At 41.5% G+C, this 22,450-nt stretch overlaps 1 protein-coding gene across 6 annotated transcripts in view; it reads right to left on the bottom strand.

The window, feature by feature from the left end:
- Window positions 1–22,450, bottom strand: part of MORC1 (MORC family CW-type zinc finger 1) — a 77,470-nt gene that overhangs the window by 29,643 nt on the left and 25,377 nt on the right. For 5 of the 6 annotated variants that reach the window (XM_053304823.1, XM_053304825.1, XM_053304824.1 and 2 more), the window contains 5 exons: window positions 17,874–17,953; window positions 13,125–13,198; window positions 4,301–4,374; window positions 3,562–3,705; window positions 2,312–2,466 (listed from right to left, as the gene is read on the bottom strand). In XM_053304823.1, the coding sequence (XP_053160798.1) occupies window positions 2,312–2,466; window positions 3,562–3,705; window positions 4,301–4,374; window positions 13,125–13,198; window positions 17,874–17,953 (527 nt within the window). The remainder of the gene's footprint in view (window positions 1–2,311; window positions 2,467–3,561; window positions 3,706–4,300; window positions 4,375–13,124; window positions 13,199–17,873; window positions 17,954–22,450) is intronic. The other variant, XM_053304826.1, reaches the window with a different exon arrangement.

Below are 22,450 nucleotides of genomic sequence, written 5' to 3' on the forward strand. Positions count from 1 at the left end.
AATTTTCACTTGAGGAGCAAATGACCAGGCTCAAACTATCATACTTTGGACACATTATGCAAAGACGCAGCTCCCTTGAAGTCCATAATGCTGGGAAAGATTGAAGGAAAGAGAAGAAGTGGACGGCCAGCAGCAAGGTGGACGGACTTGATTACGACAGCAATGTTTGATTACCACTAAGAGATCTTAAAAGCCAAGTTGAAGATCATCCTGGAGAGAATCTATCTATGTGGTCGCTAAGAGTCGACACCGACTTGACAGCACTTAATCAATCAATCAGTCAATCAATTTGGGTTAGCAGCACTGCAACTAGGGCTGGTCTTAAGAGTATTTTTTTTAAAATTACTTAGCCAATGGACACCATGCCGAACTTTGGTTAAATCTGGGCTCTGCACAGTGTCTCTGAACCTCAGGAGTGAGGTTCCACTCCCCGCTCCCATCCCTGCATGAGCATATCTAGGTTATGATAAAATTGGTTGTGATGTTTGAACCTACCAATCTTAGTTTGATTTAGCCTTCAAATAAGCCAAGATCTGCACCCAAGGTTTGGAGTAAGGCACACATTTGTATTTTGGTAGAATGAATACTAATTCAGTGTCAGGATGAGGGAGAAGCTTTGCCACCGTGCTACACAAAGGGTACTTCAGAAGACACATTTTTAATACTGGAAATATTAATGTTTGATATTGTTACGTATGCTCCTCACTTCTCTGAAGTGGAGAGAAGTTCTGGGAGATGGGAGTGGTATCTGGGTTTTACTTTCTTTGGAGGAGAGATTAGGAGTGCACACAGGCCGATTTTTGTGGTTCGATTTAAATTTGGATCAAATTTGAACTGAACCGCCGGTCAGTGAACTGGTTCAGTCAAACTGACTGGCCAGTCCAGTCCACTTGATTGAACCAGGTCAAACAGGTTCAATCCATTTTGAGGGTCTGAGGGGCTATCCTTGTAAAGGAAAATCCGGTGAGGATTCCCTTTTACAAGCAAAGGCTTTTACTTTAAAAGGCTTCTAAGGGTAGTGAGAGGTCACGAAAAGTAGGTGCTTACAGATCCAGCAGTGGCTCCTAGAAATCCCAGTGCTCCCCCCAGCAGCCCATCCGCACTGGGGTGTTGTGGTTCCAGCCTCTGCGGATGCGCAGAGTCCATTTGCGTGACCTCTGTGAAAGCAGAGAGGTCATTTGTGTGACCACGCCAATCATGGAGGCCAATTTGGTTTGCAATCAAACCATCGAACCAGCCCAGTTTGTGCACACCCCTAGGAGAGATTGCTGGAGGTTTATGATATCTTTGCAATATTGGGTTTATTTACAAATACACAAGTTGAGCATCAGGAGAAGGGGAGCAGAATTGACTCCTACAAGCAATATATCACATCTGGTCCCCAGAGAGTGCCTCCCCCAAAGTACCTTCCATTTACTTTCAACTCAGTCTACAGTTCAAGTGTTCAAAAGTATGCCTCTGAACATGGCTGTAAGTGCTCAAAGTGGGGCAATTCAGCCTGACATGGAAGTGCCTGCCATCACAGTTGCAACGCTTCCCTCTATGCTGCTGTTTCCATGAGTCGCACAACTGGGAAGTGAGTGACGTGCCAGGGCAGGACTCCCAACCTGCTTTCAGCTCTTGTAACCATCTTCTGAATGCCTGAACAGGGCTATTCTCTACTTCTATTCCAGTCTCTCAGTAACTCTCTTCAGACATTATCCAAAAGCCACTCTACACAAGTTGAGCATCTAAAATGGGGCCAGAAGTCCCACCCTGGCCCCATCAGTCATGCCTCTCGGCTTATTATTGTCTAAAGAGGTGAATGCCACATCCATGATGGTGGGTGCTTTCATAAGCAAGAGGCTTGGCCTTTAAGGTCTCTCAGTGGTGCATTCATTGCTGTCGTAATCAACTCCATCCACCTTGCTGCTGGTCGTCCTCTTCTTCTCTTTCCTTCAACCACACAGAGCAGCCTCTCCACATGGCTGGCAATGGTGGCACCATCAAAAAGTATGGCGTGGGGGAAAAGGGGGAACACTGCATTTCTGAAGTGTGTGTGTGTGTGTGGGAGCTTTGACCCACATATCAGATTTCTGAAAGAGAAACAATCGTATATTTCATTTTAACACTCTCATTCTAAGCATATTTTCTTTGATAATTACTAGAGGTAACTTTCAAGTAAGCATGTTTAGGACCGCAGCCTTACTCAAAATTTCCAGTTTATGATTCAGCAATGTCAATTCAAGCAAAGCACTTTGTCTTTGGATTTAAAGGGGACACCATAAAGCTACTTGGTTGTATGAATCAGCTCTCAAAAATGAATACTTACTTATTCCTATGTCTTTCCAGTACTGAACAAGATACTGTCCCATTGATTTCAATAAGTGATTATATTCCTTAACATTGGCAAAGGCCTGCTTGTTGTGTGTTGGCTCCATAATTTCTAAGGGCACATCTACCATTCCTATAGCTCCAGCGCCAAAGCTGTAAAGATGGAAATGTATCATCTTAAGCAGAAAGGATAGGGCAAGATTTTAGTCACAGATGCTTCCATTTACATGGCAAACAGGTATTTCTGCACTGATGACAGAGACAAAATATGACTTAATACTGGTTTCTTAAAATAAATCATTTATAATCTGGATTTATAATCAATATTTGTATTTATAGTTCACTCTGTGCCAAAGTCCCAGACAGGTACCAACATGCTCGTCTCAGTCATCTATATAACAACCATGCAGGGCCCTCGTCTAGGGAAAGAAGGTACCTCTACTATGCCCTGTGTTTCAGACCACATGGATGAGTTGTCAGGAGAACCTATACATCTGGTTATTACAATGCATGGACAGAATTTATTATTTATTATTTATTTATTTATTTAGCACATTTTTATACCGCCCTAACCCAAGGTCTCAGGGAGCTTAAAAACAATAATACTTCTGGTTGTCTTTTGATATTTTATTAATCATATATTTATAAAATTTTTAGAAATGCTCCTGAAGAAAGCTTAGAGCTGAAACATGTTGGGCACATGAACCCATGCTAATAAAGAAGCTTGTCTACATTTTTGAATATCTTAAGACTGGGTCTTTCTTACCTTACCGTGATTGTATCAGACTCTTCCTGGTTTTTGTCCCCACCCCCGCCTCTTACATGTTAAACTCTGCTGCATTTAGTTCCCACATGAGTGGGAACTAAAGAAAAATGGCTCCTTAGAAGAATGCACGAGCCATATGACAATTCTACAAGCAACTTATGGCATAGAGTCATTGACAGTCACATTTAATGCACAGAAACTGGGTACATATTTTCTGTATGAACATGGAGAGCAATTTGTTCACTCAAGAGAGTGGCTCAGCAGTGTCCTCAGCTGAAGCAACAACAGCCAAGTACAAAATGTGAATAAATGAATACATACAGAAATGCAGATTTATTTCCCTCTGAAATTCATGTGCCTAGAAAGCAATAATACTAATCCATAGTTAAGAGGGACTTTGAAGCCTGCTGGCACCTAAAAGAAATGAATTTTTAAGCAGCCTGAATAGAGGCTCCTCAATGTTAGCACGAGAGAAAACATACTAAGATTCTCTTTTCTGCTGTGGTCCCGCTTTCTCAAACATCTGGATCAAGCGATTATTGCTGTAGATAAGCATTCCATCTTGACATCTATTTTGAATGTTAATTCCAAATATTAAGAAGAGCTTTTTTGGCTGTCTCAAATTTCTAAAGAGAGAAAACAAACAACAAACTATTCCAAATTATTTTTCAGTTGCAAATAACTTCATTCTGAAGGCTGCCATTAGTAATTTAGGTATATAATTAGGGGTTTTAAAAATTTAGCTATATAATTAGGGGTATAATTTAGGTATATAACTAGGGGTTTTAAAAAACCAAGTTAAAATGATAAAAGGATTGTAATCAGGGGGGGAAACATGAATACTTCACAGTAACCCTGTATAAGGCACACACCATTATTACAAAAAGAAATACATATTTATTTAAGGATACAGGAATGGGGTCCATGAGTAATATTTATTTTCTTGTTTATCACCAAGTAAGGTCTTAGGAAGATTTCATTTAAAATGCTTTCCTAAGTGATTCAATCCAACATTTTAGTCATTTGTTTTACCAACACTGAACAGCATTTTCCAGTGTTGTAAGGAAAGTAAGTGAAGGCCATTTCTAATACTGATTTTGAACAGCAGCAACTAATTCTCAGAAGCACTGCAGCATTTGAAGAACCATTTAGTTATTTAAAAGCAGCCATTCTATGTCTGAATGTAGACATATGTCCAATATGTTAAATAAACAAACTTGCCTTTGTTTCTCTGCAAATTTCCCCCTCATTCTCTTTTCATTTTCTATGGCATCCAGTAATGCTCCCTGAGCAAACTTTGCATTTCAAGAATCGGAAAGGAGAAGGAATAGAACAAATTATTTTATCATGTATTTAATTCAAAGAGCATTCTAAAGAGGAAGCATTCTTAGGGGTCTGGGTTACTGGAGGCTAATTTTTTACTAGAAGCTCTGCTCCCACAATTAGCTAAACATTTGCAGGATTTCTTTAGAGCAAAAACTGCACAACCTGTGGACCATCTAGCCCAGTGTTTCTCAACGTTTTTGGAGTCATGGACCGGTATATTCTTTGTGCCCAGTCTCCTGAACCAGCAGTTAGTAAAGGGGTCACCCCACTTTGCCCCCAACCCAAGGCACTCTCAAAACAATTTCAAACTGGGGTGTGTGTGCTTCCGCAGGGAGCTCTTCAGAGCTCATTTCTAGGCAGGCAGCCCTCGCTGCTGGGATAACACTCATTTAGCTTCCTCGAACTGAACGTTATCCCAGCAGCAAGGGCTGCCTGCCTAGAAATGAGCTCTGGAGAGCTCCCAGCAGCGGTGGCCCCCATTAGCTGGTAATAGTTTTGTGGGGGGATTAATTCCTCATGGACCAACATGGACCAGTACTTAGCGCCTCACGGACCGGCACCGGTCCATGGACCGGTGGTTGAGAAACACTGATTTATAGCCTAATATAGCCCATCAGCAGGCATCATGGCCTGCCAGTTGTTGTTGTGTTGTTGTTTTTCCAGTAGGGGGCAAACAGCAAAAAAACCAAAACTCAAACAGAATGTTTTCCAAGCCCCTGTGGGTCTACCATACATGACTCATGGACAATATTAAAGATGGAAGGTTGAAAGTTGCTTTCAAGTATTAGTGTATTGTTAACAGGTGCTTAAGATGCTGTCCCGCTCTCTCTAATCTTCCAGTGCTAAAGTCACACAGGCTGCCCCTTGATATGACAAAGACATAACATGCTATTCACACAGGATCTCTCTGAAAACATCAGAAAATGACTCAATGTGGTGTTGATCCACTTTTGATGCATTTTGACAGGAGGACAGGGGAAGTGCAGTGCATTATTTGTGCTCTCCCTGGTTTATAACACTAGAAAAGGCTCATTACCTTGCTACTGATGGAAGACAGAGGGCAGTCAAGTGAGGTCAATCCTGTCAAAAAGCAACTGGCGTTTCTTTTACTGGGATTACTTTGGCCTGCCAATGTATAAAATTATCTCTACTATACGGAGAGAATGAATGAGGAAACACAAGACAGCTGGGTGGATGGAGCTTACTGCCTAATAAGGGAACAGCTGAGCTTCCATATACATCTATGCTAAAAATCTGGATTCTACAAGACACCTTCAATTTCCCCTTCCTTTGTATCCTCAACACAAAGGGATACAGCACAAAACACTGCAAAAAGGGGCTTCTACTGGTACCCTTGGAACCCTCACATATACAAGTCATTAAATTTTGGAGAGTGAAAGCATGAATTATAGTGCCACAGGGAGCCACCAATTTAATGTGTACAATATTTGCTATACTTCCATATCTAAACGTATAATACCCTTTCTTTGTATTTTGTTTTTGCTCTTCACATCTTTTAAGGTAATCTACGAAGCTCTTCAACAGAGATTAGGTCTTAGCTTGCAATTGGAGAAATGACATTCATTGATATAGTACAGTATTAAAACAATTTTGTAGCACTAATGGCTGTTTTTGCTGTACATTCTTGCACACTTTGCACTCATTGCTATATGTGTATATTGCAGAAAACGATCATGGGCTCATTCAAGAGTAAGCAGACATACTTAAGGCTGCAGCCCTGAGGTACTAGATGTAGTCGGACACATGTGCCTGCCACCAACAATAGCAAGGCGACATTTCCTTCTCCTCCTTCACCAGTAAGGTATGATAAAGTAATGAGTGATGCAATGGCATTATGCTCCTGCATTCTCAGCCCTTGCTTCTTTTCACAGACTGAAGTGGAGCAGAGACAAGGAAATTGAGCACAACGACATCATGACACACCCTTTATTTCACTAAACATTACTGGCAAAAAAAGAAGGTGACATGGCACTGCTGCTTTGGGTGGTAGTCATGCATCTACTATGTCTAGTTCCGCCCTCACTGTATTGACTTGGAAGTCTGACCCGCTAAAACCAATGAGGCTTGCTTATGAATGAACATTTTTGGCTGGGCTGAAGTCCCACAGAAGTGCTTTAAAGTAAAGCTGTGCCGTTGAGTTGGTGTCAACTCCTGGTGACCAGAGCCATGTGGTTTTCTTTGGTAGAATACAGGAGGGGTTTACCATTGCCATCTCCCTTGCAGTGTTTCCCACAGTCTGGGAAACATACCAGCGGGGATTCAAACCAGCAACCTCTTGCTCCCTAGGCAAGTTACTTCCCCGCTGCGCCATTAGGTGGCGTAATGTGTAGTTAAGTTCCATAGCCTTGAAGGAGGCTTAAGCACTCTTACAGCACAATCCTATGCATGTTGGAAAGAAGTAAGTTCTACTGTGTTCAATGTAGCTTACTCCCAGGGAAATGTGCAAAGGTTTACAGCCGTACATGTTTGTAGACTGCAACCAGTACATGAATTTGTTATGAAGGGGTCTGAAATAATAGCAGTTTTGTAAAATCTAAAGTTCCACAATTGGCTTGAAATGCCTGTTGGCGAGTCTGACCTTTTTGTCCCCAAATCACAATGTGCCACTTTCTCAAATCTGTGCATGCAGACATAGAAATGATGCGTAGTGACTCTAGTGGACTTTCCCATCAAAGTTTCAAAAACACTTTAATAAGGGAACAGAACTTTGCCTTGTTCAGGTCTTGTTTGTCGGTTTCAATTCTCAACCTTGAGAGAAAACCCTCTTGGTGCCTTGTATCCAGATTTTTACAAACTGATGGCCAAGATTGGATGTGACAGTAGCAGATTGTGTGGGAAAACACAGAATCTCTATAAAGTGGCAGGTAAGGGAACCCCTGCTAACTGGGCAAAGAGGCACCTTTTAACATGGTGATTGTCTTTATTTAGCAGGGGGAGAGTAACTGGCCCTATCCACCCCCAGCACAGTACTTCCAGTGACTGTTACTGGTGACTATCTTATGTTTTGTTTTAGAATGTGAGCCCTTTGGGGACAGGGAGCCATCTTATTTATTTATTATTTCTCTGTGTAAACCGCCCTGAACTATTTTTGGAAGGGTGGTATAGAAATCTAAATAAATCATCATCATCATCATCTACCCCCAGTGAGACACTACCTTGGCGTGGTTGTGGGGCTTGTGTGCTCTGAGGAAGGTGAGAGCTATGCCAGAGGTCCAACCATACTGGACAGGTCTCACCAGAGGAGCCAGACAAAGAGTGCCTCTCCCATCAACAATATGGTGAGACGTAACTTTAATAAATCTATACCGGATCGGTCGTCACCCGGGTCAACAAGCACCGTGCCAGGTGCTATAGTCCCTGGACATCTGGTGGCAAGTGGGCAACAGGACTCAGGATCTTCAGTTGAGCAACCAGGGCTGGAGACTGCAAGGTTACTGGAAGAAACGTTGCTTAACCGAAAAAAAATATGAAAAATGCCAACAAGGAAATAATGATCTGCTATTACAAGTCTAGTCCAACTAGAAGAGGTTATTTTAAAAGAATGTACCAAATTTGGAAAGAGAAGCATCCAGATACAGAAATAACAGAACAAAGGCTAGCAGGCCAGAGAAGATACATAATAAGAAATAAAGCATTCACAGGAGTTGAGCTGGAAGAACTGCAAAGAGCAACACAGACTCAAGATATGGAAGAAGAATTATCACCAACTGAAGAAGTTGCTCAGGTGCAGGTAGCGGAGGTATTGGAAATAGAGGATGCCACTGTTGCTGAACTGTTTCAAAATTAAAACCAGGCAACTTCCCCTTTGCCTTCACCTCAAAAACCCAAATGCCATTTAACAGAAAAGCAACAAGAACTAAAGCAAAAAATAACTGAGCACATGAACCAAACAACCACCAGGGTTCGAATTCCAGCTCTAAAAACAGTTGCCAAAAAACAACTTAATCAGGCATTAAAAGTGCATCAATGCTGAACTTGCAGAAATAACAACCAGTAATTTGCACGAAACAAACCAACTAATGTACAATGCAGCAACAATAACACCACAAGAGCTCAGATATAAGATCAATGGACCTGTTTAAAAATAAAAAAAAGTAGTACATCACCTAAATGGAAGATTAGATTAGAAAATAAAATCTCCAGGCTCAGAGCAGATGCTAGTAAATTGAAAGATATGAAAGACAAGAAGCTGAAGAATGAAAACACCAAACAGTATCTGATCCAAAAACACCACCTAGATACAAGTAAAGTTAGAGAAGTCCTGGAAATAATAAAGCAGCAAATAACAACAGTGTCAAAGAAGATTAGCAGATACGAAGCCAGAATCACACAACACAGACAGAATCTCCAATTCCAGTCGAATCAGAGATGTTTCTACCAAAGCATAGAAGGAGAAACTGCAAGAAACATAGAAACACCAAATAAAGAACAACCAGTGCAATTCTGGGGGAAATTATGGGACAATCCAATAGATTATAATAAAAAAGCAAGCTGGATGAAAGAGGTCGAAAAATGTAACCAACAAATGCAGGATCTAATAATAACACCAGAATTAATAAGTGAAAGAGCAAAGAAAATTAAAAATTGGACTGCGCCAGGTGACGATGCATGGCTTCTGGCTTAAACACCTAACAAGCCTTCATAAACAACTATCAAAACAGTTCAATCACATTTTGCAAGGAGGTGATATTGAACAATGACTAACATCTGGGAAAACTCATCTCATAATGAAAGACCCAGCAAAAGGCGTGGTTCCAAGTAATTATAGACCAATAACCTGCCTGCCAACCATGTTCAAGTTATTAACTGGAATAATAGCAGATGAAGTCATGCAACACTTGTTAACTAACAAACAGCTTCCAGTTGAACAGAAAGGAAATTGCCTGAACACCAGAGGCACAAAAGACCAGCTGCTGATTGACAAAATTTTAGAAAACTGCAAGAGAAGAAAAACAGATCTAAGTGTTGCATGGATTGACTACAAGAAAGCCTTCGATTCACTGCCTCACACATGGATACTAAAATGTTTAGAAACAATTGGTGTCAGCAAAAACATTCAGATATTTATTTTAAAAAGCAATGAGCATGTGGAGTACACAGTTAAAAATCAATGGCGAGACACTTGGACAGGTTAGCATTAGAAGAGGCATTTTCCAAGGGGACTCACTATCCCCTCTGTTGTTTGTAATCACCATGACCCCACTTTCACAAATACTAAACAAAACAGGCCTTGGATACCAAACATCTAAAACATCTAGTCAAATCAACCATCTGCTGTACATGGACGATCTGAAGTTGTATGGAAAGTCCGAGTCAGAAATCGAATCACTGCTAAACACTGTCCGTATATTCAGTAGCGATATAGCAATGGAGTTTGGACTAGACAGGTGTGCTGCATTAATAATGAACAGAGGAAAAACCACAAAAACAGAAGGAATAGAACTACCCAATGGAAGCAACATCAAGAACCTGGAAGAGAAAGAACTTGGGCATTCTCCAGGCTGATAACATCGCACACACTGAAGTTAAAAGAAAAATCGGAAGTGAATACATCAGGAGAGTTAGAAAAATCCTCAAGTCCAAACTCAATGGCAGGAACACCATACAAGCCATAAACACCTGGGCTATGCCTGTTATCAGATACAATGCAGGAATAATAAGACTGGACTCAGGCAGAGCTAGACATGCTAGATCGTAAGATCAGGAAAATCATGACCATCAGTCATGCTCTGCACCCCCGCAGTGATGTCGATAGGCTATACCTCCCTTGCAGCTCAGGCGGAAGAGGAATGCTGCAAGTCCATCAAACAGTAGAGGAGGAGAAAAGAGGCCTTGAAGAATATATCAAGGACAGTGAAGAAGATGCACTTCAAATGGTCAATAATGAGAAACGATTCAACACCAATGAAACAAAGCAGGCCTACAAGAAAGAACAAATCAAGAACCGAGCAGAAAAATAAGCCCCTGCATGGTCAATATTTGCACAATATAAGTGGGAAATCAGATATCACCAAGACCTGGCAATGGCTTAAGAATGGCAGCTTGAAGAAAGAAACTGAGGATTTAATACTGGCTGCACAAGAACAGGCACTAAGAACAAATGCAATAAGAGCAAAAGTAGAAAAATCCACAACAAACAGCAAGTGCCGCCTTTGTAAAGAAGCAGATGAAACCGTGGACCACCTAATCAGCTGTTGTAAAAAGATCGCACAGACTGACTACAAACAAAGGCATGACAAGGTAGCAGGGATGATGCACTGGCACATCTGCAAAAAATACAAGCTACCTGTAGCCAAAAATTGGTGGGACCATAAAATTGAAAAAGTGGTAGAAAATGAAGATGTAAAAATATTATAGGACTTCTGACTACAAACAGACAAACATCTGCCACACAATACACCTGTAGTCGAGAAGAAAGAAAAACAAGTGAAAATAATCGACATAGCAATACCAGGGGATAGCAGAATAGAAGAAAAAGAAATAGAAAAAATCACAAAATACAAAGATCTACAAATTGAAATTGAAAGGCTGTGGCAGAAAAAGACCAAAATAATCCCAGTGGTAATTGGCGCCCTGGGTGCAGTTCCAAAAGACCTTGAAGAGCACCTCAACACCATAGGGGCCACAGAAATCACCATCAGCCAATTACAAAAAGCAGCTTTACTGGGAATAGCCTATATTCTGCGATGATATCTCTAACAACAACAACAACAGCACTGACAATAAAATGCAGCCATCCCAGGTCCTTGGGAAGGACTCGATGTCTGGATAAAACAAACCAGTCAATAACACCTGTCTGACTGTGTAAATAAATAATAATAATATTTAAAAGCAGCATGAGTTAATTGAAGCAAGGAGCTCTATCCTTCCCCGACTTATGCTTTCCCCCTGAAACTAAATTTTTAAGACCTTTTTTTATTTTGTGGGGAAGAAGATGGTAGTGGGGAAAATGATTTTTTAAAGTGGCCTGGGGTATAAGAGTGCAGGTGGGAGAAATATTCAGCTTTCTAGAGAACTGGTAGGTTCTGGGCTTGATCTTCAAATTAAGCTGTGCCCTTAGTTCTGGCAGTTCAGAGATCCACCTGAAAAGGTTCTAAACGCTACTGGAGGTCCTTATTCACCATTAGGCCACCACCATAAGTTAAGTGGCCAAGTGGTGAATCTGAATGATTAGGACAGAATGAAGCCGTCTTGACATGGAGTGTGACAGTTCTTTATGTACAGCTTGTAACACACTATTGACACCTCCTAGATATTTAGCTGGTGCTACGTAAGAATTAATAGTAGCTGTAGTAGTCATAGATTGCAGCTGACATCTAGCAAGTGTAGTGGGAAAATAGCAGTAGTGAATGTTCCCATGAATATAAATGATCATTTGTGCAGGTACAATTAGGCTATAATTATCACATTGAAAGTCCTCCGAAGTGGAAAGTGCCTTCAAAACATTCTTTAAGAAATAATTGAACCTGAAGTTGAGGCAGCTTAATAATAACTTTAAAAATCCTCAGCACTAGTAAATACGCAATTAACAGCATTTAAAAATCTTCCCTACTGTTTAAAGGTCATGCTAGGCAGAACTTTCAAAAGCCTAGCATTAGCAATGTTCATGGTCTATATTTTTACGCAATTAACTTATAAGTTTAATCAGGTAGCAAGGCCAAATGAGACAAATGTTGACGCTCTACGCTGGCAGTTGTGGGCCAATAAAGGTGGGTTGCTATATAAAAGCACAGACATTGAGAATTACTCACTGGGAAATCCTTCTGCCCAAGGCCACTGAAAAGGATTGGAACCATGCAAGAGCTAGTGTTAGGGACTCCAGGATGCGAAACAGGCATTTTAGAGACTGAGGCTGGGCCCTAGCCTAACATGGACTGTGTATGAACCTTCTTCAGGCACCGAAGGATTTTGCAACATCAGCCCCCTGTGATTGGCGAGTTGTATGAGGCCTCTGGATTGGGCAGGCATAGAGCCTTTCCAGCTGTCAGTAACACACACTATGGAGGAAGCTTGTAAATAATTTAAGACAAGGGTGTAGAGAGAATCCAGTCACATTGCCGCAGATTGTCACCACCTTTTTTTCTGGAATCTGATTCGCAGGCCACAGAGGAAGAAGGCTGCTGGTGGGATTTCTGCGGCACCCAGCTGCTGGTCAGCTCTAGCTTTTAATGATTAACTCACAACTGCCAGAGAGGTAGTTTGAAAGGAGTGGCTTAATCATGGAAAGCAAGAGCTGACCAGCAGGTGGCACAGCAGAAATCATGCTAGGAGCCTTCTTCCTAAGTGAACTCCCCATCAGATCCCAGAAGAGAAGACAGCGACTATCTGTGGAAGTGTCTGGATTCTCTGTAAGCTCTTGTGTTATGCTTCTTTGCAAGATCATTTCATAGTGTGTGCTACTTATGTCTAGAAAAGCCCATAGTAAAAATGCTAGAAGCTTCTGTGTCTGCTTAACAAAGAAATTGCTTTTGCTTGCTGGAGTTTTGCTAGCCTTTTCAGCTTCCTGATCAAACTGCTGACCCTAGAAACACTGAGGTAGAGGGTCCACTTCTGGATTTGGTCTTGGTATGTGGTTCCATGCTGTTGCACAGTTTCCATTCACTTCAATGGGACCTGCACATAATAGGTTCCAGGAAGAACAAGCCTATTAAAATATCACATCTTAAATATATTAAGCATTTGAATTTTGTTTGAATACCTCACTGTTTTCATGAAAAAGAGAGTCCTGCCAACGTTTTAGTGTGCACTTTGCTTCCTTCACAGTATCTTCAGCTACAAACATAAGCAAAATCATTTCTCAAGTTATTTTGGAGACAGGCTGCACAATCTACTGCACCACTGGGCAGAATATTAATAATAAATAATAAACTTTATTTGTTAGCCACCCCATAACAAACTGTTCTCTGGTTTATCCCAGTGGGCACCTTGAGCCTAATCATATTCAGGTGACACATATATAAGCATACTCTGCATTCTTCATTATTTAGTGTTCTATGCTCCCAGTTCTATGCTCACTTGCCTATATAAATAAGCAACTCAATTTCTCTTATAATTATTTATTTTTATTTATTTATTTAAATGTATTTATACCCTGCCCCTCCAGTACACTATGTGAGCTTGTGATGGCTCACAACATTAATAAAATAGATACAATGTAAAAATAAAAGATTAATAAAATTAAACAAACTAAAAGACCAGACGAAAGCCACAGTTAAAATGACAATTTTTTAAAAAGTTTTACATTTGAAGTTATTAATAAAAAGCTAAAAACCAGGAATGTGCACGGAACCAGGTGGGGGAAGTTCAAAGGTGTGTGTGTGGGGGGTGTTGACTTTAAGGGTTAACTTTAAGGGTCCCTCCATTTAGTCCCTCCCGCCAGCGCTCCATTGCAAACTGGTCCGGCAGGGTGGCAGCGTACCTCTCTGCGACGCTGTCCACTCCTCAGATCGGAAGTAAGTGCAAGGACCTGTCGGGTGTGCACACATCACAAACGCACCCATGTTGTATGTGCGCCACGTGTCTGATGCGCACATGCACGCCAAGTACTTCCACTTACTTCTGGTTCAAGGAGCGGACGGGGTGGCAAGGAGGTATACTGCCGCCCCGCTGGACCAGTTTGCAATGGAGCGCCGGCGGGGGGAAAGCGGAGCAAAGGGTAAGTGCACCCACCCCCACCCTTAGAGTCAACCCATCACCTTTGTTACCAGCTGAGCTTATTCTGCCTGCTCCCAGAAGCCTCCCTGGTTGCAACTGCATCTCCAGGCTTGGAGATTGCACTTTTGCTATGCTCAGGAGCTGCACCACAATGTGAGCTCACAGTCTATGTTATACATGGGGACAAGTCACTTAGTTGGCAGTGGATTGATCACCCCAAGATTTGGCTGCAAGCCCCACAAATTGGAAAGGGGATTAGATCCACACTCCCTCTTCCTGTGCGGGGGCCTGGGCTAAGCAGACTCCAGAACTAGCAACTGCAAGTGTCTGGCATTCAGGATCAATTCAGACTTGGAATGAAAACTTAACTCCCCTCTTCCTCTCCCAAGAGAGGTGACACCTGTTGTTAACAAAGCAATCAAGCCAGAAAGTGAAGGCAGATAAGACAGCAGACTCTATTACAATAAGGATGAGTCAGTGATATAAATTTGAAGAGGTGCTCATCCAAACTCTTGATAGAACTATGTATGTATGTATTGTTAAATTTATATACTGCCTTTCATTAAAAATCCCAAGGCGGTTTACAGCAAAAATTTAAACACAAGATGGTAAAAAAGACACAATTAAAATATTAAGTGAAAAATATTAAACAAATCTGATTAAGAATTTAAAACAAAAGCATAAAAACAGTACAAATTACAAAGAGCAACAGCAGAGAAAATCATATAAAAGCCTGGGTAAAAAGCCAGGATTTAACATGCTTTCGAAAAGCTGTAATGGAGACCGAGGAGCAAATAGCCACCGGGAGAGCATTCCAGAGTCTGAGGGCAGAAACAGAGAAGGCCCCGTCCCGCGTGCATGACAACCAAGCCTCCCTCATTGTCGGCACCTGGAGCAGAGCCCCCTCAGATGACCTCGTCAAGCGGGCAGTAACCCTTGGGAGCAGGCGGTCCCTCAGGTATCCGAGGCCCAAACCGTTAAGGGATTTATAGGTCAAAACCAGCACCTTGAATTGTACCCGGAAACAAACTGGTAGCCAGTGCAGCTCTTTCAAAATGGATGTGATATGCTCCCACTGGGCAGCTCTAGATAAAACCCTAGCTGCCGCATTTTGCACTCCAATTGTCCTCACAATCAGCCTTGAATACAATAGGCAATTCACACACCTTCCTACTCAGGAAAGACAATCAGACACAATGCATTCTGAAGGTCCCTGTATGGACTACCTTATTCAGCAAAGTATGACAAAAGAAAAATGCCCTCAAGGCACATTTTGGGATATAAGTATCCCTAACTCCATGACCCAGTGTGCTTCCTCATGTATTATATTACACCTGGGACTCCCATTGAGAAACATCTCAGTGTTCCCTTGTGCATCTCACTCTCGACCCCATCAGACTGCAACAAGAAACTCCAGCAGACCACCTTGGTGTTCCCTTCTTCAGGGAAGGTGATATAGCCACTTACCTGCCTTCTTCAGGGCTGAACCTATCCCTTTCTCTTATTTCTGAAATCTTGCCCCTCCATCTTAAAGTACCTCTCTAGCCCACCTGGGAATTTACACATAATTTGGAATAAGCTAAATGTGCCTTACAATGTCTATTTTAAAACATATTTGCATTAAATATGTAGTGCCTTACAATGTCTATTTTAAAAGATATTTGCATTACATTAGGACCACCTAGTAAATTATATTTGTTTCAATAAACTCCTTTTTGTTAATTAAAATCTCTCTCTCCAGTCAATTTTCTTGAGTTCATACGCTTGCACAAATTAAGGCTGATTGGAACTGTCTCCCCTTTTGAGCTAAATTCCCCACATTTGCCCAAACGGGGGGTGCCGATCAAACACCCTCGAGGCAGTTTCATCAACCCCTTTGAACCAGCAGTTGTTCAAACTGGTTCGGAGTCCCATAAAGGGCCTCCGAACTGGTTCCGTGCACATCCCCACTAAAAACTGAGAACTATAATTCTGAGATCATTCCATAACCTTAAGCAATATTCAAGAGTGTCTTGAACTACAATAGTTAATCAAGGGGGGATACAAATGACCAACATACAACTGGTAAATATGGGCCAGTTTGCTAGTTTCTTAAATTCGTGCTGATGCATAGCAATACAAATAACCATGGCTGTACTCCGTAGGGTCCTTTGGTTGTTGCCCCACTCTCTTGATACCAACTAGTTCTGTTGCTGTGAAGACCTATCTCCACTGCTGCAGTATTTTGGGCTCCCTTGGAATTTGGAAGCTCCCCTAGGCTCCAGATCACAGGGGCCACTGGGCCTTTACCCTGACAAGCTGCACTGCACCTCAGAGCATCAACAGAGGAAGAAGTGGGGAGAAAACACACTTCTCGTAGGCCTTGCTTGGCAGTGTGGCCATCACTCTTTTCCTGGTGTACTGGAGCATGCCATGGCAATGGGGAGGGAAAGAGTAAAAAAATAAAGCTTAAAAATAAATAAAAAAGCTCTCATTCACAGGAATGAGAGGTTTTATAAATGTTAGTAACATATACTATAAACTGAGCTTGGAAATAAGGATGTTGAGAGTTTACAGAGAATCTACACCCACCCACAGATTGTCGCTGTTTTTTCTTCCAGGATCTGAGTGGGGAGGTCACTTGGGAAGAAGGCTCCTGGCGTGATTTCCATTGTGCCCCCTGCTCACCATTTCTTGCTTTTCATGATAATTAATTAATATGGATACATCTATGAAATTTTTTGCCATGGGATGTGGTGATGGCCACTAGTTTGGATGTCTTTAAAGGGGGCTTAGACAAATCCATGGAGGACAAGTTTATCAATGGCTACTAGTCTGGTGGCTATAGGCCACCTCCAGCATGATGCCTCTGAATACCAGTTGCAAGGGAGCAACAGCAGTAGAAGGGGCATGCCCTCAGCTCTTGCCTCTGGGTTTTCCAGAGGTCTGATGAGCTGCTGTATGAAACAGGATGCCGGACTAGATAGACCTTGGGCCTGATCCTGGCAGGGCTTATGATTAACCGAGCCCTTTTCAAACTTCTTTTCTGGCAAATGTAAGTTTATCATGAAGAGCAGGAGCTGGCCAGCAGGGGTGCAGCAGAAAATGCACCAGGAACCTTCTTCCCATGTGACCTCCCTGTCAGATCCAGGAAAAAGAAGACAGTGACAATCTGCAGGATTCTCTATTTCATCTTGTATTTATTCACAAACTCTGTTTTACTGCCACCTAGATAATTTCTGACTCTGCTGCTGCTTCTGCTGTTCTCCCCGCTGCTCTGCCATTGCTGATACAGGTAAGGAGAGTGGAGGGCTGGTAGGGAAGGGGTGAATAACTTGTCCAAGCTGTCTCAAATTGGCTTGGCAAGTGGAGCAGATTGGCTCCCCTATTGGGGAAAAAAATCTGGACAATTTTCAAGCAAATGCAAATGGAGTTTTAGAAGTTCACCCAACTCTAGATATATATGGCATTTGGTTTGATAAAGGTAACCCAAATCTAGGGAAGAAATGCACTTGCAACCAACTAGGGTCTTTTTTTACAGCTTATCCAAAGCATGATACCCACATTGTTCACTGTGTGCTGGACCCCTTGAAACCACCTATTCAATAGGTGAAGTACCACCGAGAAATACTGCAAAATTCTCAGTGCAGTGGGGAAATCTGTATTCCCTCAGATGATTTCTTGTAAGCACAGTCAACATTAGAAGTGCTGTACAAGTGCAATATAATTCTAATTACAAATAAAATTAGCAAGGAGAATACTTAGGGATATAAACATTAAAATGATATTATTAACATTCTAGTATGCTGCCTACCAGTCTTCACTTCCATTTCTGCTTTTTGCAATTCATTTCTGGCAACTTCTTTGAATGAAGATGAAATATATGGATACTTCCTATTAGAGGACAAATAACATATAATCATGAGTTACATTTATATAGCATTCAGTATGCAAGACTAGTTTTATGCATAGTAATGCTATGGAATAGTCACCTGTTATTCCCATTTTATAGACAGGGATGAGAAGCCAAAGGTGTCTCTTCACACAATTGCAGTACTGTGTTTCATATTCTTTTTTTATCTGCTCCACCACTGACACATTCAATATAACTTCTAAATGGTGGGTATGCACATAGCATGTCATCCGTATAAAAAATAGGGAAAGGAAGATGTGTGCAATTCAATGCATGCACATGTCTTTATATAAAATGTGTTAAGGCAAGCTATAGGCAGGACATTTATTATCTTTGTTCCCTACGGTAAGTTGTGTTTACACAGTTCTTGAACATGAGTCAGCAGCACTGCTATCTCCTGCTAACTTGGCAAAGAGGCATCTTTTAAAGTGGCGATTCTCTTTATTTAGCAGGGGAAGAGTAACTGGCCCTATCCACCCACCAGCAGAGTACTTCCAGTGACTGTTGCTGGTGTGTGTCATGTTTCTTTTTAGAATGTGAGCCCTTTGGGGACAGGGATCCATCTTATTTATTTATTATTTCTCTGTGTAAACCACCCAGAGCCATTTTTAGAAGGGCGGTATAGAAATCGAATGAATAAATAAATAATAAATAAGTCTCAAAAGGTGTATCAATTGTTCAAAAGCCAGTCAGGTATTCCACAACTGAGCTAGGATCTGAAGTTACCCCATGCATGCAGTGACCTGGACTTCAGGTTTTGTCTCTCTAATATAGCAATAGCAATAGCAATAGCACTTACATTTATATACCGCTTTATAGCCGGAGCTCTCTAAGCGGTTTACAATGATTTAGCATATTGCCCCCAACATTCTGGGTACTCATTTTACCGACCTCGGAAGGATGGAAGGCTGAGTCAACCTTGAGCCCCTGGTCAGGATCGAACTTGTAACCTTTTGGTTACAGGGCGGCAGTTTTACCACTATGCCACCAGGGGCTGCACTCCTCACTTCCCCAAGCAATGATTTCATATTCATTGCTACTCAGATTCTGGTTTCTTTGGAAGGTGAAATGTTCTTTCTGTAATATTGTATGTACAAGTATATAGGTGGACCATCAGATTATTTATTTATTTATTTATTTATTTATTTAACACATTTGTATACTGCCCGAAACTTAAGTCTCTTACATGGAGGCAAATCATAGAATTCCAGAGTTGGAGTGGGTCTTGTGATCCATCTAGTCCAACTTTCAGCTCAATTCAGGAAATAACGAGCAGAACATCTCTGACAGATGGCCTTCCAGCCTCTACTTAAGAACTCCAGCAGGGAGAACCCACTCGCTCTCTAGACAATTGATTCACTTTTTGAACTACTGTGTCATGAATGTTCTAATGATCAACTGAAGTTCTACCCTCCTATAATTCAAGCCCATTTGACGCAGCAATCCCTGCTCTCTGGGCAACATAAAATGTCTCTGCCCTCTTCCATGTGACATGCCTTCAGGTATCATGTCCACCTCTAATCTTCTTCAGGCTAAACACAGCCAATTCTTTCCACCTTTCTTCATAGGTTGTCTTCCAGGCCTTTGACCATCTTTGTTGCCCTCTTCTAAACCTGTTCCAATTTCTCTACACATTTTAAAAAGTACAGCATCTAATACTGGCCAGGTTATTCCAAATGAGTTCTGAATAGTGCGAAACAAAGTAGAACATTGTTTCTTGTGACTTGGACACTAAGGTCCTACTAATGCAGCCTAAAATTGCATTAGTCTCTTCTGCCACTGCATTAATAATAATAATAATAATAATAATAAATAAACAATTCAATTTCTATACCGCCCTTCCAAAAATGGCTCAGGGAGGTTTACAAAGAGAAGTAACAAACAAATAAGATGGCTCCCTGTCCCCAAAGGGCTCACATTCTAAAAAGAAACATAAGACACACACCAGCAACAGTCACTGGAAGTACTGTGCTGGGGGTGAATAGGGCCAGTTACTCTCCCCCTGCTAAATAAAGAGAATCACCACGGTAAAAGGTGCCTCTTTGCCCAGTTAGCAGGGCAAAGTACTGACTCATGTTCAGCTTCTGATAGACTATGGTCCCGAGATCATTTTCACATGAGCTATTGCCAAGCAGATGTCTCCCATCCTAACCCAGTGCATTTGATCTTTTATTTTTACCTAAGTGAAGAAACTTGCATTTGTCCCTGTGGATTTTCATTGTATTAGTTTCAGCCCAGTTTTTCATTCTATCAAGATCATTTTGAAAGTTATTCCTGTCTTCTGAGGTTTAAGCTATCCCAGTTTTGGGTCAACTATGATGTCATGAGAATTCCTTTCACCCATTCAGCTAAATCACTGATAAAAGTGTTGAAGCATAGCAGGCCCAGGATAGAGCGCTGCAGCACCCCACTTGAAACCTCCCTCTAGTCTGATGAGGAGTCATTGATGGGCACTCTTGGAGTATGGGTTTCCAGTCTGTTGGGAAACCACCTGATGGGATTATCATCAACCTCACATTTAACCAATTTCATAACCATAATATGGGAAACATTGTTAAACACTTTACTGAAATCAAGATATAAATTTTGGCCACAACATTTCCATAAACCTCTAAGCTAGTAACCCAATTTTTAAAAAAGGAGCAAGAGGTAAGATCAGTGCAGCAGGATTAATTCTTGACAAATTCATGCTATCATCTAAGAATCAATGCATTGTTATCAAGTTGCTTACAGACTGCTTTATAATCTATTTACAGACTGTTTTATAATCTCTGATATCCTCCTTGATATCAAAGTCAGACTGAACTAGTTTGTAGTTTGCCAGACCCAGGGGAGACTGAATCAGAGGAAGGAGGAGGTCCAACCTGGCCTAGGTTCCCAACCATGGTGACAGCCCCCTGGATCCATCAAAGCTGGAGCAGCTGAAATCAGTCATTCTCTAGATAAGTCCTGAAGCACTGAGGACCCCTTCCCTAAAGCCTCCTCCATTGATCCCGGGTCACAAAGAGCAAAGGTGATGCTGAGCCAGGGTTGAGTTTGGGGCCCAAAGGCAAAGCACTCACTTGGTTGCTCAGAACTTCCCTCCCTATGGGTCTACTCAAGAGGAGTGGGAGACAGGCTCAGCTGCCTCCTTTGGGAGTCTGTCTTAGCAGTTCAGGAAGGAACATGGCCGTAATAGGTCCCATTAGAGCTTGTGGCTTCAGTCTGCCTTGCCTGACCCATTTACGACAGGCATGCTGACCAAACACTGCCTTAGAGAAAAACCATAGTGAGAGGAGCCATTCAAAATAACCAGACCTAAATCTTGTAACATCTCTTTAAGAGTTGTTATGCTTGTACAGCTTGCACCTGTTATTGTGGCCAGACATAACAGAACTAGCTAAGGTGTTTCATTATGCTTAGTATTTATCACAGTGCTTATCAGAAGTTGTATTGACTTCTATCATTTGCTCTGTTGCAAAAGTTAATTATTACTCTTGAAGTGCCAAGCTCAGAGGTAGGCTGATGAGTGGATTAACCCTACTAATGCTTTCATATTGCTCTATCTTGAATTAAGGCGGCTATGTGGTTTGGTTTGAACCTGATTGTGGATCTGATGGTGTAAGGACTATATGGACTTTAGGGGCTTAGTGACCACCAGCACCTAGATCTCTCATCTCAAGTAAATGTTCAACGAGCTATTAATAGTCGTAAACTGACATTTAACAGAAGGTCAAAACTTGACTTGACACAACCCTCTTTGCAATTATGTAATGGTTATGGATTTTAGAACCATTCCCACATAGTGAAATAGAGGTTCTTGGCATTTGCCTTAAATAATTGATCTTGTAAATTCACTTTTTAGTGTGTCATTCATGGTTTACCAGACTTTTCCTAGGTGTTTGTGATCACAAACACGCCGGCATCAACAAAAGCTTCAGTGACCTGCAAATACTGAATCCAGACACCCACCCACACATAGTACAATCAAGTTGGCTGCAAAATTGTATACTTAGATTATTCAGCCCCTGTATTTTATAGGCCTCCTACTGCTGAGTTTAGTGAGAACTGGATCAGGTCCCGGTTTTACTGGAGCTTGCGTTCGGCCATTCATTTGGCATGCTAACTTTTACTTAAAATGTATGCTAAATGTTGTAAGATTAGAAGTCCATTAAAAATGAACTCCATAAGTGGCCTGTAATTATTTAGTGGCACCTTTACAGAACTGCCTGAACAGCTTTCACTCCAATGAAAACACATGGAGGGGAGGGGGGAGGTGGAACCCTGTGGTGAGCCGATTATCTTATGTAAAGTGTTCCTTGCTCTGGGTCAAAATGTTTGGTCACAGCTGATTACCTTTTAACAGTTTGGCCTACCAGTGTGATTTGAACTTGGCTGAGATTATAAGTTGCTCTGCCATCAAAATCAATTTCTTGCCATGGCCAAAAAGGTTTACTAATGCTTTTAAGCACATTGCTTTGAACATTTAAATATCTGGC

The sequence above is a fragment of the Hemicordylus capensis genome, chromosome 3 (assembly GCF_027244095.1).
Source record: "Hemicordylus capensis ecotype Gifberg chromosome 3, rHemCap1.1.pri, whole genome shotgun sequence".
In the NCBI taxonomy this organism is placed as follows: domain Eukaryota; kingdom Metazoa; phylum Chordata; class Lepidosauria; order Squamata; family Cordylidae; genus Hemicordylus; species Hemicordylus capensis.